The 25,186-nt window shown below is 38.0% G+C and overlaps 1 protein-coding gene across 1 annotated transcript in view; it reads right to left on the bottom strand.

Moving 5' to 3' along the window:
- PCDH15 (protocadherin related 15) overlaps nucleotides 1–25,186 on the bottom strand; it is a 280,874-nt gene that overhangs the window by 143,318 nt on the left and 112,370 nt on the right. Inside the window, exons 4-6 of the mRNA XM_053451264.1 lie at nucleotides 24,474–24,634; nucleotides 17,375–17,530; nucleotides 1,138–1,257 (exon numbers count right to left, since the gene is read on the bottom strand). Of these exons, the coding sequence (XP_053307239.1) occupies nucleotides 1,138–1,257; nucleotides 17,375–17,530; nucleotides 24,474–24,634 (437 nt within the window). The remainder of the gene's footprint in view (nucleotides 1–1,137; nucleotides 1,258–17,374; nucleotides 17,531–24,473; nucleotides 24,635–25,186) is intronic.

Here is a 25,186-nt window from a genome sequence, read left to right as displayed (position 1 = left end):
CTTTTTAAAAAAACAGTAAGCGATGATATTCTTTCAACAAAAGATATTATATTATAAATTATTTATAAAGCGCCAGCAAGCTCCATAGCACTATCTCCTATTACAATAGGGATAGTAAAAATGTGTATGATTAAAATATAAACTGGAACAGAACAGGGGCGCGTAAAGGCTAGTGGTGCCGGTGCATGGCACCCCGCACCCAGCGGGGTCACATAATGGATGTTACATGACTGCAAGGTTTTCGGAGTGCAGAATGACTCTGTGCAAGGTAAGAGGGTATAGGAGGGAAAGACAAGGAGGGAGAATTGTGTGAGCTGTATGGATAATGGGAAAGAAAGACAGTGTATATGTGTGTGTATGTATAATTGTATGTGTTTGTATGTATGTTTGTGTAAGTATATGGTGTTTATGAGAATTTGGAACATATTGTGGCATTTCCAAATAGTGACTATGAATTTGGGTGAATGATCTGATATTTCCTAACTAATGTAGTATTTTTACACTCAATACTGACTTTCCCAATTTTTTGGACTATGAACTGTCATTGTCTCTGGGCATTGGTAATGGTCACATCTCTGGAGCATTTCTGACAATGTTTAAATAAGACTCTGACTCCATTGGAAAGCAGTTATAGAAGTGAATTTCTATGTTTTATAGCATTGCCTAATTATCAAAGTAAATTCCCAGTTATTTTGTAAATCAGGTTGTAAATGAATATGTGCCTCTAATACATCTAAATTAATAGGCACTTCTTCACTGGTGGGGCACATGGGGCACTTGAGTGTCCCTTTAATGTTATAGAATTAGATGCACTTAAAATAATACCTTGTCTAAACCCCTTTTACATTGTAGCTGGCAGATAGAAAGCACTTTGCTTCTAACAATGGTTTAAGAGAGTACTATTTTTTAGACAACAAATGTAGCTGTTTCTTAATAACGAAGGTCTATCTAACCTTAACTCAACCAAGATCTTTTTGAATGTATATATATATATATATATATTTGTATCTTAACAGTGCCCCTTTTGTACACATTACAAGCATTCCAACCAGTTTTCTTGTGCAGCCTCTTCAACTTATATTATATATAAATTAATTTTATCTGCATAAAATAAGTAGTTGTTATAAGTACACTTACAGTATCATTTGGATTGTACTGTATAACATATTCTATTTGTGCGTTTGGTCCAACATCAATGTCTGTAGCACCATTATCTCCTGAGAATCCAGTAAATATCGTAGTTCCAACTGGTGTCATCTGCCAAACAAAACAGGAATAAAAGTACGTAATTGAGCATTTTTTAGAATATTCTCACATAAGTATGTATTCAGACAAAAACAGTCACAGATTGGGCATAACATAGCATAATGTATTACAGGAATAGCAGAAATAGATTAAAAGATGATCCGATTAGAAAAATGTGGAAGATTGTACTCAACTCTTCAAATATGTTCTGTTACATATTATAGCAGCTGAGCCACAACAAAGCCTCAAGCCAGTCGATGGAAGTTCTAGTCAGGCACACGTTAGTCATGTTATAGTCTGGGAATCCTTCAGATCTCCTCCAGGCTTCAATTATGGCAACTGGGTATCTGGAGAACTGGTTCCACCTACGGTTCACCAAATCTAGTCCCTTCACCTAACCATATGGCAGCAGGGTAGGTAGCCACAGGTGGCTTGATAAAGGGGATAAAACCAGTTAATAGCTAGCATCACCTGCCTAGGACTAATTCTTCACATTCATGGCTTAAAGAGACATAGGGGACACATCTGAAGTAGTAATTCTGAGAGGTTCCAATGTTTATTATGTGAATTACATTTTCCTCTTAAACTCACTATTACCTTGTCAAAAATTAAGGTAAAAATGTATTTGTTGGGATCCAGCAACACTATGGGAAGAAAAAAACATACTTTCAGCAGACAGAGGGCCAGAGTGGCCATGATGAGGCAGCCTTGGCTCTTTTAAGCCAGCGGCCACACAATCACATATGTGTGGCCACCAGCTGGATACGTGCGGCTGCAAGCTATGTTTCCATGCTCACATAGTGTGTGGCCAGGCATATAGAGCACGTGATCACACATTGCAGCACCTGATCTGCACTGGCGCAGCAGATTGCGTGAGTGTGTGGTGCGTGTGGCCCACTGAGCATTATCCCAGTGTGCCAGACAGCCAGTCCAAGACTGAGCAGGTATAATATTTTAGTCAATATATAATATTTTAGCTTAGCACACTCCAATAGCGAACAATAATGTATTTTTTTCTTGCCCATCTAGCGTGATTTCCTCTGGGCTAGCAAACCTGTTGAACATAACTTTTTTACTGTAATTCATCTACAAAGCAAACTTCTTGCTTTTATGTGTTCTGGATTATTGGCAGATAGTATGATATGATCAGCAAATTGTAAGTGATTCAGACAATCCCCGACTGATCTTAAATCCTTTATTGTCCCGTTTATAGCTGGCAGAAAATTTCTTCCAAACACGTAGGAAATAATTTCAGATTGATTGTATCTTCTTGTTGTAGGCCTTTTTATGTTGATCTTAACTTTATCTTGTTAATCCTTAAATAAGCAGCTGTATTTTCATATAGTGGGGTCTTTCGTAAAAGGCAAAAAATGTAGAATCACAGGACTTTAAAGGGACTCTTCTTCAGATTAACGCCTTTTTATCTAATCATTATACATATATATATATATATATATATATATATATATATATCCATTTGTCTGTGTCTGTTATTTCTCTGGAATGCTTGCTATATTCAAAATATCAGTAACTATTCAGTTTAAGCTTAACAAAAAGCATTGTAAAAATATTCAAAAGTAGATGTACTCAATTCAATTAACTGGTAAACGAAGTTTCAAATATACACAAGAACAAAAAAGATTACAGCACATATTAGACCTTGACATTTAAAATAACTCCAAGCAGTGGAGTGGAGCAGCAACCAGCAAAAGCTATTTGGTTTAACAGTTGGAAGTCATAGGAGAAAAAAAAAAACTATTATGTTCTGAAGACAGACTATAAAATCTGAACTTACAATGCACCGGGCATGAGAAGCAGAGTTACAAAGTTCTCATCCTGATATCCTTCAGAAAAGTAGGCACTATTGGATTCTTATTCAATTAGCAGGCAATATTATTATTTATTGTTTTATATAGCGCCATCAAATCCCATAGCGCTGCTGTATTTCCATATGCTAAGACAGTAGACAAAAGTTATAATTTAAAAAGGAATGAACTTTACTGTTGTTAATATGTCAAACATACATGACATTAAGACTATTTTGAGTCAACACCCAAGTTGTGCTACTTTAAAGGATATATGATGGGCAAAAAGGATAACAACTTCAAGTCTACTCTAGGTTTTTAAGCCTACTCTAGTATTAAAATAGAAATCCGTGTATTTGGATGGGTTTTATTTCCTGTTATAAATCATTTCCTGGCTAAGCATTCTGCAATGTTTGTAATAATCAATATAATCTGTACACTCAGGGGTGAGAAAGTATAAGAACTTGTAACAACAATTCGGAAGTCCACTTTTTTATTTGTCATCAACAGCTATGTCATGATTGATTGAAGGTACTCATGGAGCCTTGGCAGAACTTTTATCTCCAACTCATACTCCTCTTTTTCAGGGTTGACCATGTCCACTCCCCCCCAGCCCCCCCACTCCAAACCCATTTAATGTTCCATGCCTCATATGGCTAACCATGCCCCTTCATGAAGTTACTCCTTCAGGAGATGGAGAGCTCTGGGTAGCCTACCCTGACAATGCCTCAGGTACGCATATTTTCAGAACAAACCTTAAAATTTAAGAAGACCACCAGTAACAGCGAAAAGATGCATAGAAAAAATTCTACAAAATTCTACGTGCTTAAGTATACAGCTAACATTTCAATTTCTTTTCATCGCATTAATGACAAATCTATCTTTTGAATATTGTCTTTTTACTTGGACATTTACAGCCAGCGCTATTGTAAATGTTCACATTATATGAGAGTCTATTGAACGTAATTAGATGAAATCTGTCTGAGAATAGGTGTACAGTTAAAGAAGTGATAAAGGTCATTCATAAAGGCCATTCGGTAGACTAGCTCAATTTTAATCTATAAACAGGTGCTACAAGTGACCTACAACAGACTAATACAAAGGTAGGATTTTATTTTAACTGATCATTTACATAAAAAAAACATAAAATTTTACATACTTGAATGAAAACACTTAATATTCAATTTTACATTCTTAGATAACCTAAATATATTATTTGACCATTACATTAAGCAGCCTGCATGATGAATATGGACAACACCTCAGTTTTCTATATAGCTAAAGGCTATTGGTACAAAATGACTAATTTTAGTAAAGTCAGCTCAATAATGATGTAGGAATATGAAAAAAAACCCATAGTTCTGAAATGCACTGAAATGTAAAACAATATTTGGTACTTATGTATTATCCGGTCGTCACCTTCGCAGTCTGATGTTTTTTCAGTAAGCATGCTTATTGCATCGTCATACACCACCGTACCCAATATTTTTAATCCTGTATATCACCCTCATAACCATTTTGTAATTTCATAATCTATCATGAATGCTGCTGCTAGACATATCTTACTTATCACTATACTATGTCTATGCTATTGACTTTCAAAGCTCTTCCCCTACTTACCTCTCCATACTCATTTCTAATAATACCCCTACCTGGCCTCTCCTCTCATGATGATCTTCATCTATCCTCTCCTCCAATTTCCACTTCTCTTGTATGCTTACGAGAGTTCTTAAAATCTGTCCAACTTCTGGAATGGCCTTCCCAATTCTCCGGCTCATCCAATTCTACCTCTGTCTTAAGTACTTAAAAACAATCCCTTAAGACCTACTTCACCTTCCGTAGTCCCTCTGCTGTTATGAGAGTCTATTGACATCACTGGATGGGAGCTATTCCCTATTTATATACCCAACTCCATGCTTCAGTCTGGCTTTTGCCCCTGAGGAAGCCGACGTTTGTGATGGCTAAACGCACACCAGGTGCTAAAGGTTATTTGTGGGTACCTCTATGAAATTAATTGCTGACACTTATGCTGGAATTTTACTCAAGCATGCGGGTTCCTTTTTTTGATCCATGGTTAATTTCCTTTGGGGCTTATATGTCTGTTGGTTCATTTTAACTTCACTTCTTTTCTTATTTTATTATGCATCTTAGCGGACATCTCAATTGATCCAATATTAGTCAGCGTAGAAATCCCATATTCCATAAATTAATTGGCATAGTTTTATCTATTAGTAATGCTTGAATTACCTATTTTTGTGTTTCACCTACTATTGAATAAAATATATATTTTATTTAATTGGGAGACAAGCTACCTAGTATTATTGAAGTATATCTGTTTGGGAAACCCCCCAATTCTGTTTTGTCTCACTTTTTCTAATAGTGTAGGCTTTTCTTTTGTTTTTGATGATCATTCAAAACCTATTGTATCTCAATTGTGCAGTATCCTCAGCTGTGATGGGCAATGTTTTCTTGCAATTATCCTGCTGCATTATGATGTCTAGAAAAGCATTTAGTCTTCCTACCTGTGAAAACCCGTTTGTGGCATTCTTTAATTTACAGACGTTTACATTACATACACTGAAATGGTCAAGGTTTTGGTTCTCTAATGCCATTCTCATCCCTTTGTAGTGTTATGTATGCTTTGTGTAGTTCAGTTTCCGGTGTAAATTCTATAGGGCATTGAATACATAATGTTTAAAAAAGACTGTGGCTTGTGTACCTCATATGTGTCAGATTCTTCTGCAGTGTATTATTTAAATGGGGAAATGGAGATACGGTAATTGTACTTTTATCATTTGCTTTAAAAAGAAAAGGTTGAAGAACTTGTCTTCTATAAAGTGAATGCAAACATATACCCACAATGATGGTATAAATGTCAGCGTTGACCCTAAATAACCCTATAGTTTGTGTATCTAAGCCGGATTTCTTCAATCTGTAAGTAATATACAGAGAATACAAGGAGTACATCACAAACAATGTGATAAAAATAATGTTTTATAGTTATTTTTATGGCAAATAGTGTGATTCGGGTATGTATAAGGGGTGCGTGTGGTTAAAGAGCTCGACCGCGAGATAAACTATATGGGGCTGGTCTCCAAATGTTTCCAGGGCTGCTTTTCATTCCCAGTCCGGCCCTGCCAGCCACTTGGTTAACCCGAGTCACAGATGTAAGAGGTAGTCTGCATATATAACTGTTAAGCTGTAAGCCTTGGTCACATACACACAATACACACATTTATATTTATACTGTATATACACACTACCGTACACGGTATGTAGTTTTGTATTTATTTTCTCCACAATACACGAGTTACACTACTTCAGTCCACTTTCGTTATATCATATATACTGTTGCTGTGAAATATGTTTTCTTACTACTTATAATAAATAATTCATAGGTAATCAGTTTGCTTGTTCTTATTCAATAAAAATCTGCCGTAATAAGCACTTACAATTTGGCATACTATGTGTGCTTCATTATTTATAAAAAAACAGGTGGCAAATTTGTCACTTTTTAAACTAATTTAAGGTCATTTTAAAACCAAAAGCTTTTACCAAAAAGATAACTGAACCAATATATCACTAAGGCAAACATACATTAACAATAAACATTTGTTTATTTTTTATTTTATAGACAAGTGTCTAAACATGTATCTATAATCTGATCACAAGTCTAATCTATTTCACTTTAATTTTTCTTTTAAGTGGGAATGAAAAAATAAAAATATCCGTATAAGCTAAGAAGCTGAATAAAATTATTTGTTGAGAGATTTATTACATGCCTCAAGCAAAGGGTGTAGTTCTGGAAAACAGGAGGGGGTATATACGTTTGTATGTATGTAAGCATAAATGTGTAGGTATAAGTGTGTAAGCATGAATGTGTATGTATGAGCGTATATGAGCATGAATGTGTATGTATGAGTGTATATGAGCATAAATATGTATGTATGAGGGAATGTGAGCATTAATGTCTATATATAAGAGTATATGAGCATGGAGGTCTATGTATAAGGTTATGTGCGCATAAGGTATTTGGGCATAGATGTGTATGTTTGTAAATAGTGAAAATGGATGTCTATATGTAAGTACATGTGGGCATAGGTGTGTTTGTTTCTATGTATGTGAGAATAGATGTCTATGTCAAAGTGTGTGAGAGCATGGGTGTGTAAGTGTGTCTGTGTGAGCATAGATGTATGCATAAATTGTATGAGATGGAGTGTGTGGTAGCATGAGTGGTGTGAGAGGGAGTGTGTGTGTGTGTTAGAATGAGTGTGTATTTGTGTGTTAGTGTGTATATGTGTGCGTTAACTTGTGTGAATTTGTGTAAGTGTGTTTACATATGTGTATGGATCAATGATTGTGCATATAAGCTTTTTGGGGGCAAAGATGGCACAGATAAGTTCTTTATGAGTTAGGATGCCACGGTTAAGCTGTTTGAGGGCAAAAGTTGCACTGTGGGACATGTTGCTTTGTGACGTTGGGGGGCTCCAGGGCAATTTTTGCTTTGGGGACCTATGGTTTCTAGTTACGCCCTTGTTTTTGGTTATTTTTATTTTCTCTCTTTTGTTCTTGGATTTACGCATACCTAGCCTTAACACCAAGCTTTTCCTCTCTCATAGGTACTTACTTTACCTTAAAATCTCAGAAGTACATTTCAGCCTTTATTAGCCTTGTCAATTAAGTGAAGTTGGAATCTCTGCTGTGACATCATCTCTCCAATCCTCCAACCGGGGGAGAGGACGTCACTGCATGCTCTGCCATTTTGGCAGAAGTTTCCGGCTAGTTATGTCAGCAGAGATGCGGATGAACATAGAGGAGAGAAGGTAAAGGATAGAAGATGAAGAAGCTCCAGAAGCAGGATCATCAGCAGTGGAAGTGGTTGGCAGAGAAGATAGGGAAACATTTAGAGAGCATGAAAGAGAGTGAATGAGAGTGTAAGAAAGCGAGTGAGAGTGAATATGGGCACGGGGCAACAAATTGTGTTCCCAAAAAAAAAATACAGTCAAATTTTTAGCCAGATCGAATGGCAGAGAAGTACATTCGCTTCCCGGAACGAATTTGCCCATATCTCATAAGGACCATACCGGAATTGTATGTTTGGGGTTGTTTGTTCTCTTATGCAGAGAAAATTTATTTCAGGTTTCAGTTGTGGTCTCTCCTTGGGGATAAGATCAGACTGATATATCTGTAAAGGATTTTCATTTGCAATGGTAAAAGTGAGCTAAAACCTGAGAAGCTCTTGAGCAGGAACACACTATAGGGCATGATCTTAAGCTACTAATTGTTCTCAGTCAAGTTTTTTTTGCCTGCAAACCAAGCATTGACTAAGGTAAACCATAGTATTAAGAGAGTCATGCTTGCAAAATTACAATGCTATAGTAATAAAAAAAACAGTCGTAGACCAAGTTCAATTTAAGCCTTTTTCTATAACAGTGCTGTTCATAATTGAAAGCAAATTACCACATGGGATTGAAAAGCATAGGTTGGATATGTTATGCAATTAAACATTGCAAAAACACTGATATAGGCCAATTTTGTTATTCATAGGCTGTTTATTTCCCATTAAAATACTACTGGTCTCCAGGTTACAAGTAGGCAGGAATATCAAAAGTATTGTGGTACTTTAACTTTAAGAGTATGATAAGATGCAACCCATAGGATTTAGAAGTGGGATTGATACTGCACAAAATGTTGATGCTTGCATCTGACCTATGGAATGTCTAATGGGCACCTTTGCTTTATAGAACAATTAAAAAAAAGCCATGTCAATCACAGTATCTCACAACATAAACATAGAAACATAATAGACTGTAAGCTTACACGAATTAGGCTAAATGCACCTATATCCCAGAACATGTTCCACAAAATCTTGACCCTGTGAATATCCAAATGGGGAGACCCCCAAAGGGACAAACAGATCACGAGAGATACTAGGCAGAAGGCAGGCAGGGTTAGGTAATACAGTAGACTAGTCTCTGGGTAGAAATAGGACAAATCGTAGATAATTGTAGCAGGGCTGAACCTACTAAATAAGCCACAGGCAAGCCAAATTAGGTAACGCTGGTCAGTGCCACTTTTGAGAGCAACGGCTAACAGTCTTACCAGCTTCCCTTCTTCCCTATTATTTAGCTTATTGTTATTTCTTTTCTTGTCACAGCAGGCGGGTAGTGTGTCCTTGCTGGTCTGGGTTGGTAAGCTACAGAGTTGGATGCTGGTGTGAAGGAAGGCAAGTTGGGCTCAATCCTCCCCTGATGTTTTTATGGTCAATTACTTTGGCCATGCCCACCAAGCTTATGTTCAGCTGGTGTTTGTTTGAAGGCCAACACAGTTTATTCATGGTGTTTGAATAAAGAGCTGTGGCTTGTTTTAATCCAATATTGTGTCCTGTGTTTTATTAGGTTATAGGTGATGTATTGCTGGTGGGGTGTTAGAGCACGGTACACACTACCTTTATACAAGGACTGATTCTCTTTCTGTACTAGTATGCTTTAATGTAAAAGTTATTGTCAATTGTTTATCCTGTCATTTGAATGTTATTGTTAATTTTCACTCTTCTACAAATAATTGCACTACGTAATTTGCTGGTGCTCTATAAATAACATGTATTATAATGTAAAAACAAATATGAAACACTCCATACATATTTGTTGTACCTTTTGCCATGTACCTAGGATCTACTATATAAACGATGTTGCATATATATTTAAGTTAGGATGGTATATCAAGAAAAATATATTGGATGCTGTATGTTCATATAAGGAATGAAGGTTTAAAGGATTTATATAACCTATATGTACAACCATCTTTGCTGGATTACTAATGTCATGATTAACTCATGTAACGTAGTGGATGCAAGGAAGGGTAACCCAGCAGAGGTGGTTAGTTTCCTTGTTTAAGCATTCAATGAGTTAATCTGAGGTTGATTTTAATGTGTTTCTTTGTGAATGCCCTCTGTATCTGTTCTGGCTAGAGGTGTCATCTTCCCGAAGGACCCCTGTGGTGATTCATGGCCTAACTGATAAGGATCCTTAGTTATAGGAATTCCATTCCTATCTTAAGTGGGGGTTTCCATCACCTTTACCCCACCATAACTTATTGACACATCAAAGATGGGACCCGATTCTGGGGGATGGTGTCATATAATCGGTCATGTGGTCAGAGGGGCGTTTGCTTGCAAAAGTCTGATTTAGGGACAATGCAGCGACCTCAAAGCAGAACTCCATGATATACTCTGATCGGAACAACATCGTAAGAACCATCTGGACTTAAGGAGTTCCCACAGGCCTACTTATTGGAGAAACTCGTGAGTGAGGGTCCTGTGTTTAAGTCCCATTGTTTTTAAGAACTGTTTGCTGTTTTACTTTTATTTTGTATGTCTTGTTTTTTGTAATTCTGGCACTGTGTAATCTTTGTCTTTTTGTTATTAAAATATTCAAAATCTAAGTCTGTCTTTGGGCTCTAGTATCGATATCCACAAACCCTAAGAGAGGATAACACGTTACCGTATTGTTATTGAGTTCTACAGGATATATATATATGTTGTTTGCCCGGGGTGGGTTGATATATATATATAGATAGATATATAGTGATTGATGTTCTAATTCGGATTTCTCACGAATCCGGTATCAAAATCGTGAGTGGTGGCAGACTACCTGGGGGGATACAGGCAGGATTTGGGGGTTAATTTGGTATAGCTTATGCCTTGTTAAGGGGTCAAGTTAGTAAATCCAGAGGCCTGGTGCTATTAACCCCTTCTTGCCCACACCCTCCACACAGTCACGGCTTGGCAAGTAGTCCTGACCGTGACAAACTTGGTGGCAGCTAGGTGGGATATCTAGAGTTTTTTAGTGCTATTTGTATTGCCCGGTTTGGTGATTTTAGTACTAGAAGAAATTACATGGGTTTTGTGTAATTTCCCAAAGACATTACTCAGTGCCTAATTACAGACATACAGTGCAAAACAGTTCGTTCCTCTTCCTTTTGTTTTTCTCTACCATACTGCATAATGGAGGCATATCGACGACAGCCAAAAGAATCTCTGGAGCTGGTTTGTCAAGAAAGGAATATACAAATTTTTGGCAAAAGTAAAGAGCAGCTGATTTTGGATCTCCTGGAACATGATAAACTCTGTGCAGAGCAGGCCATCGGAGCAAATGTGATTTTGGAAGAGCCTGTGGATCAAGGATGTTTTCCTGATAAAGTTAACGCCTTGAGTGTAATGGACTCTGAGTTACAAGTGTTACTAAAGGATCTGGGGAGCGTGGATCCTCAGCTAAAGTTCAACCTGATTCTGCAGTACAAGGAGAGAGAGAGGGAGGCTGCGGAAAGAGAGAAAGAGAGAGAGATGGAGGCTGCTGAGAGAGCTGCGGAGCGGGCTGAACGAGAAGCTGAGCGGAGGTATCAGCTGGAACTTCTACGGTTAAAGCAATATAGTCCGTCTCCCCAAAGCATTGTTAACGGGGATGGATATGCTAACCGACCTCGCCTGGAACACTTTCCAATGCTGGAAAAGGACACTGACTTGGATGTGTTTTTGAGAGGATTTGAGAAAGTGTGCCGGCAGTACCAGCTGCCCAAGGAAGAGTGGGGAAAGTATTTAACCCCACGTCTGAAGGGGAAAGCACTGGATGTGTTTGCTTCCTTACCAATGGAAGTTGATCAGGACTATGAGGCCATAAAATCTGCCTTGTTAAAAAGTTTTAACCTCACCCCTGAATTCTACAGAAAAAAGTTTCGAGAGATGCAGCAAGCTACATCGGACAGTTGCACCGAATATGCGGGACAGCTTCGGACTATTTTCCGGCAATGGACTGGAGGCCTACAAGTTACTACATATGAGGCCCTGGAGGATCTGATGATTTTGGAGCAGTTCCTGAGCACACGAAGTCCGGAGGCCCGAGAGTGGATTCTGGACAGAAAACCTAAGACCACGGCAGAGGCGGCAGATCTTGCTAACGATTATGCCAACAACCGTACTCCAACAACCAAGCGGGTACAAGCATCACAAGGACCATCTACTTGGAAAAGAGCAGCCTACCAGCCACCAACTCCTAAGCCAGCCGGGAGATTATCACCAACAGTTTTTCTAGCCAACAGAGCAGGGGCCACATCGGGCCAGGGGGATACCCGCCGGTGTTATCGGTGTAACCAGATTGGGCACTTGAGTGCCACCTGCCCTTCTAAGAGACCATCTCCACAGACAAATGGAAATGGAGGTGCAGCCGGGGGAGCTGCACCTGTTTTATTTGTGGCTAGACCAAAGGAGGCACAAGGAGACAATTTGAAATGTGTAGCAGTTGGGGAACACCCAGCTGTCTTGTTTGTTTCCAAGGTTCAGGGGAATGAAGATGAGAACCTACAAAGAGTGACTGTAGGTGACCGTGTGACTATGGGACTCAGGGATACGGGGGCTGCTTGCACTCTGGTGCGGCCTGAGATGGTAAAATTGGAGGATCATATCCCTGGGAAGACCATGTCCATCCATGGAATTGGCGGGGTGCGCCCTGCAGTGCCAGTGGCACGTGTGTACCTTGATTGGGGTGTGGGCAAGGGTTTGCGGGAGGTGGGGATATCCGAGGATATTCCTGTTAATGTTTTGCTGGGCAAGGATCTGGGTCGACTTGTTTGCCAGTATGCCCCAGTTGAGGAAACCTGCAAACCTGGAGGGCTGGTAGAGAGCCCTGTCCAACCTAAGGTACTGTCTGAAACTTTGGGAGTAGTGGGTAGCTGGGAGGGAGCCCAGAAGGTAGAGGTATGCCTGTCTGAACCAGCACCCAGGATCCTGTCTCCTGAAGAGATGGAGGGGGATGTGCACCAAGGGACCACACCTAGAGAGCAAGCTCTAGGGGAAAAGTGTGGTTTGACCTTTGGAGGGGCAGAGGTTCAGGAACAGGGAGTCTGTAGTGGCTCTTCTGGTTCAATGCCCCCTGATACGGAAAAGCATAGTGTTACTATGGGTGATCAGGTAGCCAAGGGATTTGGGCATGCTGGGGATACTTCTGTCAACGTGTCTTCAGAAGTTGTATGCCCTGAAGGTATTATCCCTGGAAAACTAAAGGGGACTGGGGATGTGGGCCCAACCGTGTCTACAGCACCTGAGTACTTAGATCTGGGTACAGGAGAAAGTATGCATGATGTTGGGATGTCTGAGGATATTCATATTACTGACTTTTCTCAAAGGGTAAACAAGGGGTATATGGACTGTGATGTTTCTGTGTGTCAGCCAAACCCCTGCTTTCATGCTCCAGATGAAATGCTTAATGTAACTCCTAAAGTGCTGGAGGTTAAGAAGCAGGAAGGGGATAGTTTCCCAACTGTGCTTAAGACCCCTAAAGCTGTAAAGTCTGGAGATAAGGAGGAGGGGGAGGAAAATTCACACCCTGTTATCCCTTTTGTGTGTTCACTGAGTGGGCAATGTGAGGGGCAGAATAGTTCCCCTGTAGCTGTAGTGGCATACCAGCAAGATGCTGGGGCAACAGCTATAGAGGATAATATAGTATGGGATGACGAAAAGACAGCTAGATTGACCAGTCAGCGAGAAACCCTTAGCCCACCGGATGCCCAGGACAATGGACACCCGTTTGCTGTCTTGCTTGGGAATGGGCAGCGTTTAGCTATCCTAAGCAGGGCAGAAAAACAAATGGATGAGGCCTTGAGACATCGGAGTAACTTATCGCCAAAGGAAGAGGTTTATTCAAGGGTTGGCAAAGAGTGCTTAGCTATGGTGTGTGCTTTGCAGGAGTTACAGCCATGCTTGTATGGTTGTGACTTCACTGTTATAATCTATCACAACCCTTCTCTTCAGGTGGATAGAGTAGATGGGAAGCCTAGCAAGTTGCTCAGATGGAGTCCGGTGCTACAGCAGTATTGTTCTACTGGCTGGTGTGACAAGTCAGCTTCTATGGGAACGCTGACTGTTTGTCTTGTCAGGGGGAGACTAGAATTTAGGCAGACATAGAAGATCAGCGTGTGCTGACCTCCTCTGTCCACCATCTTAAAGGGGGAGGTGTCATGATTAACTCATGTAACGTAGTGGATGCAAGGAAGGGTAACCCAGCAGAGGTGGTTAGTTTCCTTGTTTAAGCATTCAATGAGTTAATCTGAGGTTGATTTTAATGTGTTTCTTTGTGAATGCCCTCTGTATCTGTTCTGGCTAGAGGTGTCATCTTCCCGAAGGACCCCTGTGGTGATTCATGGCCTAACTGATAAGGATCCTTAGTTATAGGAATTCCATTCCTATCTTAAGTGGGGGTTTCCATCACCTTTACCCCACCATAACTTATTGACACATCAAAGATGGGACCCGATTCTGGGGGATGGTGTCATATAATCGGTCATGTGGTCAGAGGGGCGTTTGCTTGCAAAAGTCTGATTTAGGGACAATGCAGCGACCTCAAAGCAGAACTCCATGATATACTCTGATCGGAACAACATCGTAAGAACCATCTGGACTTAAGGAGTTCCCACAGGCCTACTTATTGGAGAAACTCGTGAGTGAGGGTCCTGTGTTTAAGTCCCATTGTTTTTAAGAACTGTTTGCTGTTTTACTTTTATTTTGTATGTCTTGTTTTTTGTAATTCTGGCACTGTGTAATCTTTGTCTTTTTGTTATTAAAATATTCAAAATCTAAGTCTGTCTTTGGGCTCTAGTATCGATATCCACAAACCCTAAGAGAGGATAACACGTTACCGTATTGTTATTGAGTTCTACAGGATATATATATATGTTGTTTGCCCGGGGTGGGTTGATATATATATATAGATAGATATATAGTGATTGATGTTCTAATTCGGATTTCTCACGAATCCGGTATCAAAATCGTGAGTGGTGGCAGACTACCTGGGGGGATACAGGCAGGATTTGGGGGTTAATTTGGTATAGCTTATGCCTTGTTAAGGGGTCAAGTTAGTAAATCCAGAGGCCTGGTGCTATTAACCCCTTCTTGCCCACACCCTCCACACAGTCACGGCTTGGCAAGTAGTCCTGACCGTGACAACTAACACTTAAGTCTGCTTGGTACAACTACAAATTAGACACAGGACACTGAAGATAACGTATGAAATTCATGATACTCAGTCTGCCACTAGACTATAAAATCTTAAGCTAAAATATTTATTGAATTAGATTTTTTCAGGCTAAACACAATTAAAATGCTAATTCGCTTATCATTATGTGCAAAGCTCCTACATGTTCCACACCACTGTGCAATACAATGTTACAAGCATGAAATAAATAGTAGAACACCGCTTGTGAGAGCTGACAGTGTAAATTTAATTTTCCAACTTAACAACCACAACTTCTTTCAACAGGGCTAATTATTCACTTCGTCCACCATGACAGATTCTTTAGCGAAACCCAAGTTCTAGTTGACTGTGATGGTGTCATATTTTTCTGCACCCGGATCGGTGGAGTCATAGGTGCCTGCTGTGTTGTTTCTTTGTGGTCTAGAGGTCCTGAAATCACCTTACATCTTCAGTTTTGTTCGTAAAGCAACGGAACCACACCCAAAAACTAGTTGAGACCAAGTTACACAAGTAGAACTAGGTGCACAAGTAGAACTAGTTTAATGTTTAAAATACACAACGTTTACACACTCTAACAATGTTATCAGCAAGTCAAATAGGACAAGAATGCAAATCAACACTTAAAAATATACAATACCAATTTAATGCATAGCAAAGGGAGACAGAACTAATAGATATTAAGTAATACTCTCTAACGTTAAGGTTCATTTTTGTTATGAGTGGTGCATTTGTCACAGACATTAACTGAACATGGATTTTCTGTAAGTCATAGGCAAGACTGCTTACTATACTGGGAGGCTCCTTTCAAAGACTTGACTAAATCAAGTCTCAGCAAAAACTACAGACTAAAAGCAAATAATACATAGTCGTCAGCCAAAATATCACGTAATTACACCACAACATGCATGTGAGAATGGCCAAACCACTTAACAACCAATTTAGCAAAAGACAAAAATGATATTGGAGCATGCCAATGCCACAGGAAGTGCTGATTACAGCCAATCCTGTGCAACCACCTTTCCAAATAACCTGTACAAATTCCCTGTTAAACAATGGCCTTGGTATGGACATTCGTTTAGCTGCAACACAGGACTAAAGAGTGACAGATATAAAAGACATAGATAAATAGTGAAGGCTATAAGAGAGAGAACGAGAAAAGGATATAAGATCATAACTACATGTTACATCATATCACTACAGGAGTTCTTCTTGAAGTGTTTATGATTTTAATCATTAGACTTTCTAATATCTACACAATGTATAAATCCACAAAATCAAATCCACTCCTGTTTTTTTAAAGTCTGAGCTAAGATAAACCACAAGTGATATCCTCGGGTTATTTGGTTAGTTTCTAGTGACTTCAAGGCACAATGAACTTTGGCATTCAACATGTAGGTTCATCTAATCAGCTAAAACATCCAATCACTTGTAAGGCTGAAAAGTGCTTAGTCTTTCTAAGATTTCTTAAGATGGTATAAGCTTTTTTGTAATGTGGCGATAACTCTTGACATCAAAAATAAAATCAGTACCGTCTCAGAAAGAAAGATTTACCCTGACGCTGACCTTAGCTACTGTGCTGCGCATAAAATAATCTGAAGATACTTATAAGCTAGAGAAAATATGATACCGTCATAGTCACCAATCTCTGTGCAACTGTATATAACAAGGAAAAAGATTAATAAAAAACACTTTCTAAATTTAGCTCCAGATTTAAAAAAATGATAATCGACAAGATAAAAAAAATAAAGAAGTACTAAGAAACAGCCTTAAAAAGAATGTGTCATACACTACAGGTAAGATACATCACACAGATTTTTATCATACAAGGAACATCAATTATCTAGGCCACAAACCACACGCTACGTATGACACAGGTTGAAACCTGCTGCACCAAACAGATATAGACAATGAACTACTTTTGGCTTTGATTATCTACAATTTGCAGGGTAAGGGTGCTCCTTTGAAATACATCAATGGAGAGCAAGTCATCCTTAAACCGATCAAATTTAACTGCACTTTTAATAACTGGATATTTCGACTCTGATTTATTCATTCTATTTGAACGAAGGATGCGCTTTAGAACAGAATTAACTATCTTTTTGGTAATTAAAGCTGTAATTTTCTTCACAAAAGTGCAATCAGCAATATCATTTCTTTTGTAGTGTGACATTTAATTTTAATATGAAGTAAAATACTTTGTAGTTTGTATATGGGGAAAATTAAACCTGACAATAACATGGATATGCTCTAATATTTCGTGATTTATGCAGCAGTTTGGATAAAGTAACGTAATGGTCTTACCTCATTTACAGCCGTGTAGTAGTTATCTCGCTGAAAACGGGGTGAATTGTCATTTCTATCTCTCACAACTATACGCACTTCATGGAAAATGACTATACCAACTTTCTTATTGATACACTGAACTTGGACAACGATAGACTGGATGGACACTGGTGGCTGGAAGAACAAAAGTACAAACATGTATTTAGTAGAACAAATATAGTGCTAAATGGGTTTTTGAGACTCCAACAACAATTGAAGATGTAAGGACTTCTACTCAAGTCTTGTTAGTTCAAGTTTTATTTACTGTACTAATTTGTTGAGAAGTTGGAATATTTCCACTTGCTACCTTGACTATGTTAAAACAGTGAACTTTAACAAGTTTCTGCTAATAGAAAGGAAAGTTAGCCTTGAATAATTAATTCTTGGAGACTCCTTGATGTCTCATTGATTTAGCTTCAATAACACAAGCTAACTCAGTCTAACTTACAGACTCATCAGGGCTTTCTCCTCATAATGCATTGTGAAATCATAAATAGTGCATGAGATGCAATGTTCAAGTCTCCCGCAAACCTCATACTGTAGTAAATAAACTCAAATAAATGCATTAATCACACTTATTTGTGCGGCCAAGGGCCCTCTGTTCCCACATGAAGACAGCCTAATGGACATTATTGATTAAGCCTTCAGCTGCATTTCCATTGAAACTATTTAGCAGTGTCCACAAATTCTGCCTACAGAAAAGTGCACATTAACTGTCACAGTCATTCATATGTAAGGTACCCCTCAGTACTCACAAACAAGACCATGTTGCTTTATACATACATACATTTTGGTTTTAATGAAAAAAATACCCTTTTCTCACATTATAACCTTAATGAAAGTTTGTCGCCGTGTTGATCATTCTAAAAGATGCTAATTAATCAATACCTTAAGACAATGCAGACTAGCATTTCCAACACCCTTGTGTAAATGTGGGTTAATGCAAAGATCACAAGATCTACAGATGTGCACAAAGATGCTACAACAGCCAAAGAGTTTCCAACACCTAATGCAACTCCATGGGAACCTGGAACTTTATCCAAGAGCCCTTGATAGCTAGCTAGGTCTATTTCACCTATTATCAAAGGTCTACCTACATAGACCATGAACAAGGAACATCTGTTTTAGATGTCTGTTGACCTGCTTCTATAGGAATATTCTGTTTAAAATGTTTTTTAAGAGCACAAAAATAAATATATAATAACATAATTAGACTAAAGTCCCGAATATTAAAGAAGTCCATCCTAAAGGGGGTAACCCTAAAATATTATAAACCATAAATCCAGGGAGGAAGAACTTGCATTCAAACCACGATTGTATTAACTTATATTAGAAGCAGGTTCTGTCTGCTTTCAGCCCAGCATCCTCCCTTCCCAGGACCCTGGGGCTCCCAGCCCAAGATGTCTTCACTTTTCAAGTTAGCTTTTCCCTTTGGGGGTATTCCCGAGAAGTTCTCAGATACAATTATGGAAATAGTGACTTCACAGTTGGATACTTCCGGCTATTATCATCATGTTACAAATCTTTTAGAACAATTGCTTCACATCTTCACAAAACAAAAGTTTTCTTTGATTACTCTATAATGGTTTTATTCTAGGTTCCAAAATATTGTAACTACTCATTTTTTGAATTTCTTCTGCATAATTCAATGGCCGTTTTCTTGCTTATGTCTACATACAGATGCATCATCACATAGTATTTACAAGTGCTAGCATTATCTTTTATGAAATCATTCTTGAAACACATATAAGTGTCAGTGTATCATATTTCATACCATTGTGTATTAAAACTGTTTCAGTTCTGTGGCAAAATGTTACCATAAATCTGTCAATAGTAGCTTTTCAGAGGAAATAAGTGGCAGATTTGGGAATATGCGTGTCTTGCTCATGGCCAACTCTACAAATCAAGAACTCTAAGTTTTAGATTGCAGAAATGAAATGGGGAAAATCTGTGGACAAATACACTCGGATTCATATATCATCTAGTCCATGGCATTAAATGTCTTATTTTTTATTTAATAGTTTTTTTTTATTTATATGCAATGCACAAGTGTTACTACGGAAGGGGGGTATACACCACACACAGAGATAGTCAAGGAATGGAAGGTACACAGGTAAGGATTGTGCACTTATGAAGGGGTACTGATTAATTCTACCTTCATTTTTATTATAATCTTATATAAGATTGTGAACAGAGGTATGTTCCCCCCGACTTCCATTTTGGTTTAACAGGGTTTAAAAGTGGAACAACCAAAGCCAAGCTGAGGCTGAGCCAAACTGGACTTCCCTTCCGGACTGATGCTCATTAGGACCAAAGTAGAAAAGGAATGTTTTTTGCCATCTTGGCTCTAGCCGACATGACCTTTTTGTGAATCCAGCTCAAGATTGTGCAATCTTATGGAAATAAAGTAAAGTCTTTTGGGAGGCTGCCGGTTTTTAACATCAGTTTGTCCACTCTTTTATTAAATTGCTGCCTATGATGCTGATTCAAAGCCTAGGATTGAGGCTGATAAATGATCTTCACTCTTACACTTTTGCAGCATGAGCAGCAATAAAGGTAAGTGGGATGTGCCACATGACTCTCGCCTACTTGGTATTTCCAGTCCGAAGCTGAATCCATTACTCTTCTTCATGCAAACTTGTGTAAGAATCATGAAATTAGCAATTTAAATGTCAGGTCATGTCAACTCAAGCCTGGTAAAACATCTCATGATATATAACATATTGCACTGGAGAAGAATGAATGCACTGTTGTCATTTTTTATAGCACAAAAAGAAACAATTAAAACATAATAAACATAATAAATGTGAAAAGTTGGACCCTGGGGGTAACAGTATGTTTAACATCTCTGAATTGCATATGAAAGAACATTCAACAAACACATTTTAAAAAAGAATCTCGGTGTAGAGCATTAGCTTAATCTTGAAAAAATGAGTTATAGCTTTACATGAGTTTTCGGAACTAGTTTATTCAACTTCTTCAAACCATCCCGGTATTAAAAGGCTGCTTAGTAAAATTAGATGCATTTCTAGATCCTGAAATAATGTTTTATCTTAAGATAGTAAATAATTGTCATTCAAAATAAACAGATGGTAGTCTCAAAATCTGGCAGAAGAAACATGATACATTATAATGATGTTTAACTCCCAAATAGTAATAAGTCATTTAAGTTAACATTTTAATTGCATGGTCTGATTAAGACCTGGCATATCACGAGCACAAAATAACTGCATGGGCACAAACAAACATAATGATTTTTAAAATGGATGATGAGGTCAGCTTCAGTTAAGAAATAGAATTAAATTTATGTATCATGCTGGCCAATCTCAAGTTGCCAGTTGGCTGTGTATGCGGACCCATACACCCACAATGCATTTAACATGCAGTGCAATCTGGGAGAACACTTGGACCATTCCAGGTGACCAGGGGATTATAGATGTGTGTCACAGTATGCATGCCTACAAATCTGCAAGAATATAAACTGAAATATCAGCTCCAGATATGGTTTCATCTGATTTTTTTTTTTAATAAGAACTGGCTAACGTAGTATATAGGTAAATGGTATACAGTATAGTCCAAATGTTTACTGACAGGTAGTAGATCACCTGGACCGTGTCGTCGCAGAAGTGATAAGGCTAACACAGCAATGGAATTCAAACATTCAATTGGCTATCCGTACTCTCAGAAAAGACCAAAAACTGATTAACGTCTGAGTATTTACATTAGCAAAAAGGTAGACTAGGTGGGCTGCCATCTGCCATCAGGTTCTGCACCTTAAGGAAGTGGGGGGGCTGTACTATTAATATCGGTATGGTAGAGCAAATACTTTTTACACATTTAAATATTTCTTGAATTTTCACCTATTTATAGTTTTTGGACTTATCTTACATTGCTAGTTGCTCCTTCAGTAGCTAAGATATTTAGTTTTTTACATGGAAAATATATATACATGTAAGTAACTTTTGTGCACTACTTGAATTGCATTTGAAGGGTTCCAGAGGTTAAAGTTGCTGACACCAGCTTAATGAGAGCAGTCCAAGAACTGGTGCATATAAGGGACTGCAAGGATTCAACCACTGCTAGCTAAAGAAGAGACAAATATCCAAACACACCACTATAAAACTTAAAGGGATGGTAGTTTTGTTTTTTAAAATGTAGGATTTTAGTCTGAAAATTAGTCTGAATTATAGAAAAAACAATATAAATGCCAGATTTGATTAAATTGTAAACTTGTTAAATATTGTTTTTAGCCCTTTCTCCCTGTTAAAAGAAAACATGTATTTAAGTAATTTCTGACTACTTTGGTTAAATCTGAATAATCATTGACATCATAGTAAATGTGCTTACCATGGGAGATTGCCCATGACTTTATATCCCATGTATAAAACATGTGCAGAAGAAATAAAAAATACTTTAAAAGTATTAAACAGTGTAAAAAAGTATGTTCTGCAACACAGAACTATTGAATATTTTGCTCCAATAGCATCTTTTTAAGGACAAATTAATTATATACAAACAAAATGCAGATGAAAGGAAGATTTTTTTTCTTTATGTTACTGAGATCAAAAAGGCTATCTAGCTAGCAGAACTTCCACTATTGCAACCTAAAAAAGAGCTTCTATATCCTATCTGTACTTCGACATATATTGGGGATGGACTCCTTAATAGATTATATAGCATTGTATCTGGCCTGGCAAATGCCCGGTAGGCTGGTCATAAACAACGAAAGTGTATTGAGCAGCCAGCTGTGCGCATTTATCAGCCACAGCTCTTTAAGGATCAGGAGTGATTTTAATCCCCAGTCCGTTCTGCATTCAATTATATTCCAGTACAAATTTACCATAATGCATTGACTGCAAGATTGTTTTACATGTCAGAGTTCCTTCATATTATGTTATTTGTAAAACTACTTATCTATCTGCATAAGAATAACTGATCGTTAAGATGACAATAATGGCGGTGAATGCTAAGTGAAATTGCCAGAAAATATATAAATAAGATAATTTTTTTTCATAAAACTTCCTTCTCTTCAGGCCAGTTATAGCGTGCATGCACTTACCATAATGCAAATTCCCACAACATGTCAGCTATAAACTGTTTAGCCTGAATTTGTATGTCATCAGGATATGTGTAACCTACCTCTATGCCAATGAAAATGTGGACATGTCAAGCACACCTACAACTCACACCAGGGGTAGGCACTAACATTGCTCATGGTCGACATTTACTCTGGTCTGTGCTGAACAATTTAATGATTTTCTATTGACCTTGACGAATCTTGCCACAGACACTGGTATCTCTTTTTGGACACATTGCCTATCCTGACTCACACTGACCAGTATCCTATTCATTGGTGAGCAGGGCTTGACTGGGGATGATTGAGCAACCCCGGCACTTTAGGGTCAGCAGCTGCCAAATAATCTGGGCACCAGCTGGATACACATAGCCGCATGTTACATTTTAATACTCACACAGCATGTGGCACAAGTATTCTACTGCTGGAGCAGCAGATTAGCAAACTATAGGCTGCTATCAGCCAGTAGCCCACCAAGTGCGATGGCCAGTCTGGACCGGCTGGTTAGCATGAAAAAAATAATCTAAATAAATAAATAATTGCCAGCTAATAATTAATTGTAATATTTTGAGGAACTGTGTTCATTCGGTACATTAAATATTAGTCCGTCCAATATCTAGTCACATTTTGCTAGCTTGTAGATTCATGTATCTACAGAACAATGTCATTATTCAATGACATTTACTGAATACCAACAAATGCCAATTCAACTGATTTTGAAAGTTCAAATTTAATCTAAACATTACCCAAGCAACAATTCCGTTGGCCTCAATACTATTCTACGAAGTGAACATTACTAACACTCTTGCTTTTAGGATGCCTTGTGTAGTAACAGATTTGGACAAAAACATACTTATACACTGATAGTCCGAATACATTTTAATAACCATGACATTTCACAGTAGGGTAATTTGGATTTAAAATAGTGTTTTCCTATTATATCACAAAGCTATTTTCTGACCTAACATAATATGTTTACCGCAGTGCATATAATAGTGGACAATTAAATGTAGGTTAAAACAAACAACCTTTGTATATTGGGTTCAGAATATTCTAGCATTAGTGAGCAGAGAATGCTATTTAATTTCAGAGCACTCTAAGGTTTAGGGATAGTGAATGGGTTAGGGGATGGGGGGCTTGGGGAAACTATCTTTTTAAATAAATTGTCCCATATGTAAATTAACAAAATTAGCCCCTATTTACAGATCATATATAAACTTTATTTCAATGAGCCACGCAGGCACAGGCTGGTATCTGCCTAGGGGGCTAGTGGGTAGTAGGGCTGTACTGGTCCTGCAGTATACAGTTGCATATTATGTGCACGTCAAAATACAAAGTGCAGCTGCATGTATCCAGCAACATCAAAGAGCCAAAGTTATGGCATCCCCAGTCTGGCCCTGTTGAGCCATGTACTTACTTATCACAAAAAACCTTTAAATGTGTTGCTACCACATATTCACTAAAATGTGGATCCACATACAAATGTATTATCCTCCGTAACCTGCTAATTTGCATATGTTCCCCCAAAAAACCAGTTTACTAAAAAAAATTTAATCCAAACAACTTTCTCTCTTCGTCTGTATTTTAGTTAGCAGTTTGATAGAACAATTAGGGTATATTTATGCTTTACATTCATGCAGCGAAACACTATTTTTGGTTATCTATATTGGAGCCAGAAGCCATACTGTTATTTTGGCTGATATTACCCTGGAATAAATTAGCTGTCGAAGTAGACCAGCTTCAAAACTGAATCTAAAATATAACAAAAAATACGAAGACAAAATATATATAGACATGAGGAACAATTTTATGGCAACAACATTATACCAATGCAGGCAAAATGCAACTACAATTTCTTATTATGATTTATTCATAAAAATGCCAATTGGTAGTTGTTTCAAGTTAAGCCTTATCAAAATTGAACTATATTTTTGTATGCAGGAATCCTTAGTTTTTATTAGTTTTTATTAGGAGGTATACCCAAAGCAGCTACACAAGACTTACATCTCTATCCAGAACCCGTCCTGTACTATTCAGATACAACCGTTGTGTTATTGGATCCAAAATCACCCAGTAATCCACATTATCCTTAAGGGAAATTTCTATAGTAGGATCAGATCCTCCAGCCGTTCCTTTGATCTGCATATTATCCACAATAATAGTGCCTGTTAAAAAAAAATATATATATATTATAATGAAGCATTCCTTTTCATATAAAACAATAGTAAAAATACTATGTGCACTGTACAGTTTTATATCATCTGAAAAATTGAACAGGCAGAGCACTTTGCTAAAAAGGGCAATGATTTTTCAGCTCATTACTTGTGAACGGAAGCAAGAAATCAATAAAACAATAGATCACACAGAACTGTATCAAAAGGTGCTAATACTATATAGTATCAAGTCCTACATAGGAATTTTCATTATCATATACTTTATATAATTTTCTTTTTCTACATTGCAAGTACTGTAAAGAAAGCAATGCTTACAGTTTTTGATTCAAGGCACCATGTCCAATTTGCCCTTTAGGAAAACCGGGGCAAATTCCTAGCAGCCTGGTGCTCAATGGTGCCTAGCCCCATTCCAGTCCTTCTGTGTGTCCCTGCTGTTGGATGCAAGCAACTATTGGCCTATAGGATTACAATGTAATCCACAATTTATCCACAATTTTTATGTGGTTTCAATATAAAGAATTACCGTATACTTTTCATTCATAG

The sequence above is a fragment of the Spea bombifrons genome, chromosome 11 (assembly GCF_027358695.1).
Source record: "Spea bombifrons isolate aSpeBom1 chromosome 11, aSpeBom1.2.pri, whole genome shotgun sequence".
In the NCBI taxonomy this organism is placed as follows: domain Eukaryota; kingdom Metazoa; phylum Chordata; class Amphibia; order Anura; family Pelobatidae; genus Spea; species Spea bombifrons.
The sequence above is the reverse complement of the archived record's forward strand: the minus strand, read 5'-3'. Positions and strand labels throughout refer to the sequence as shown.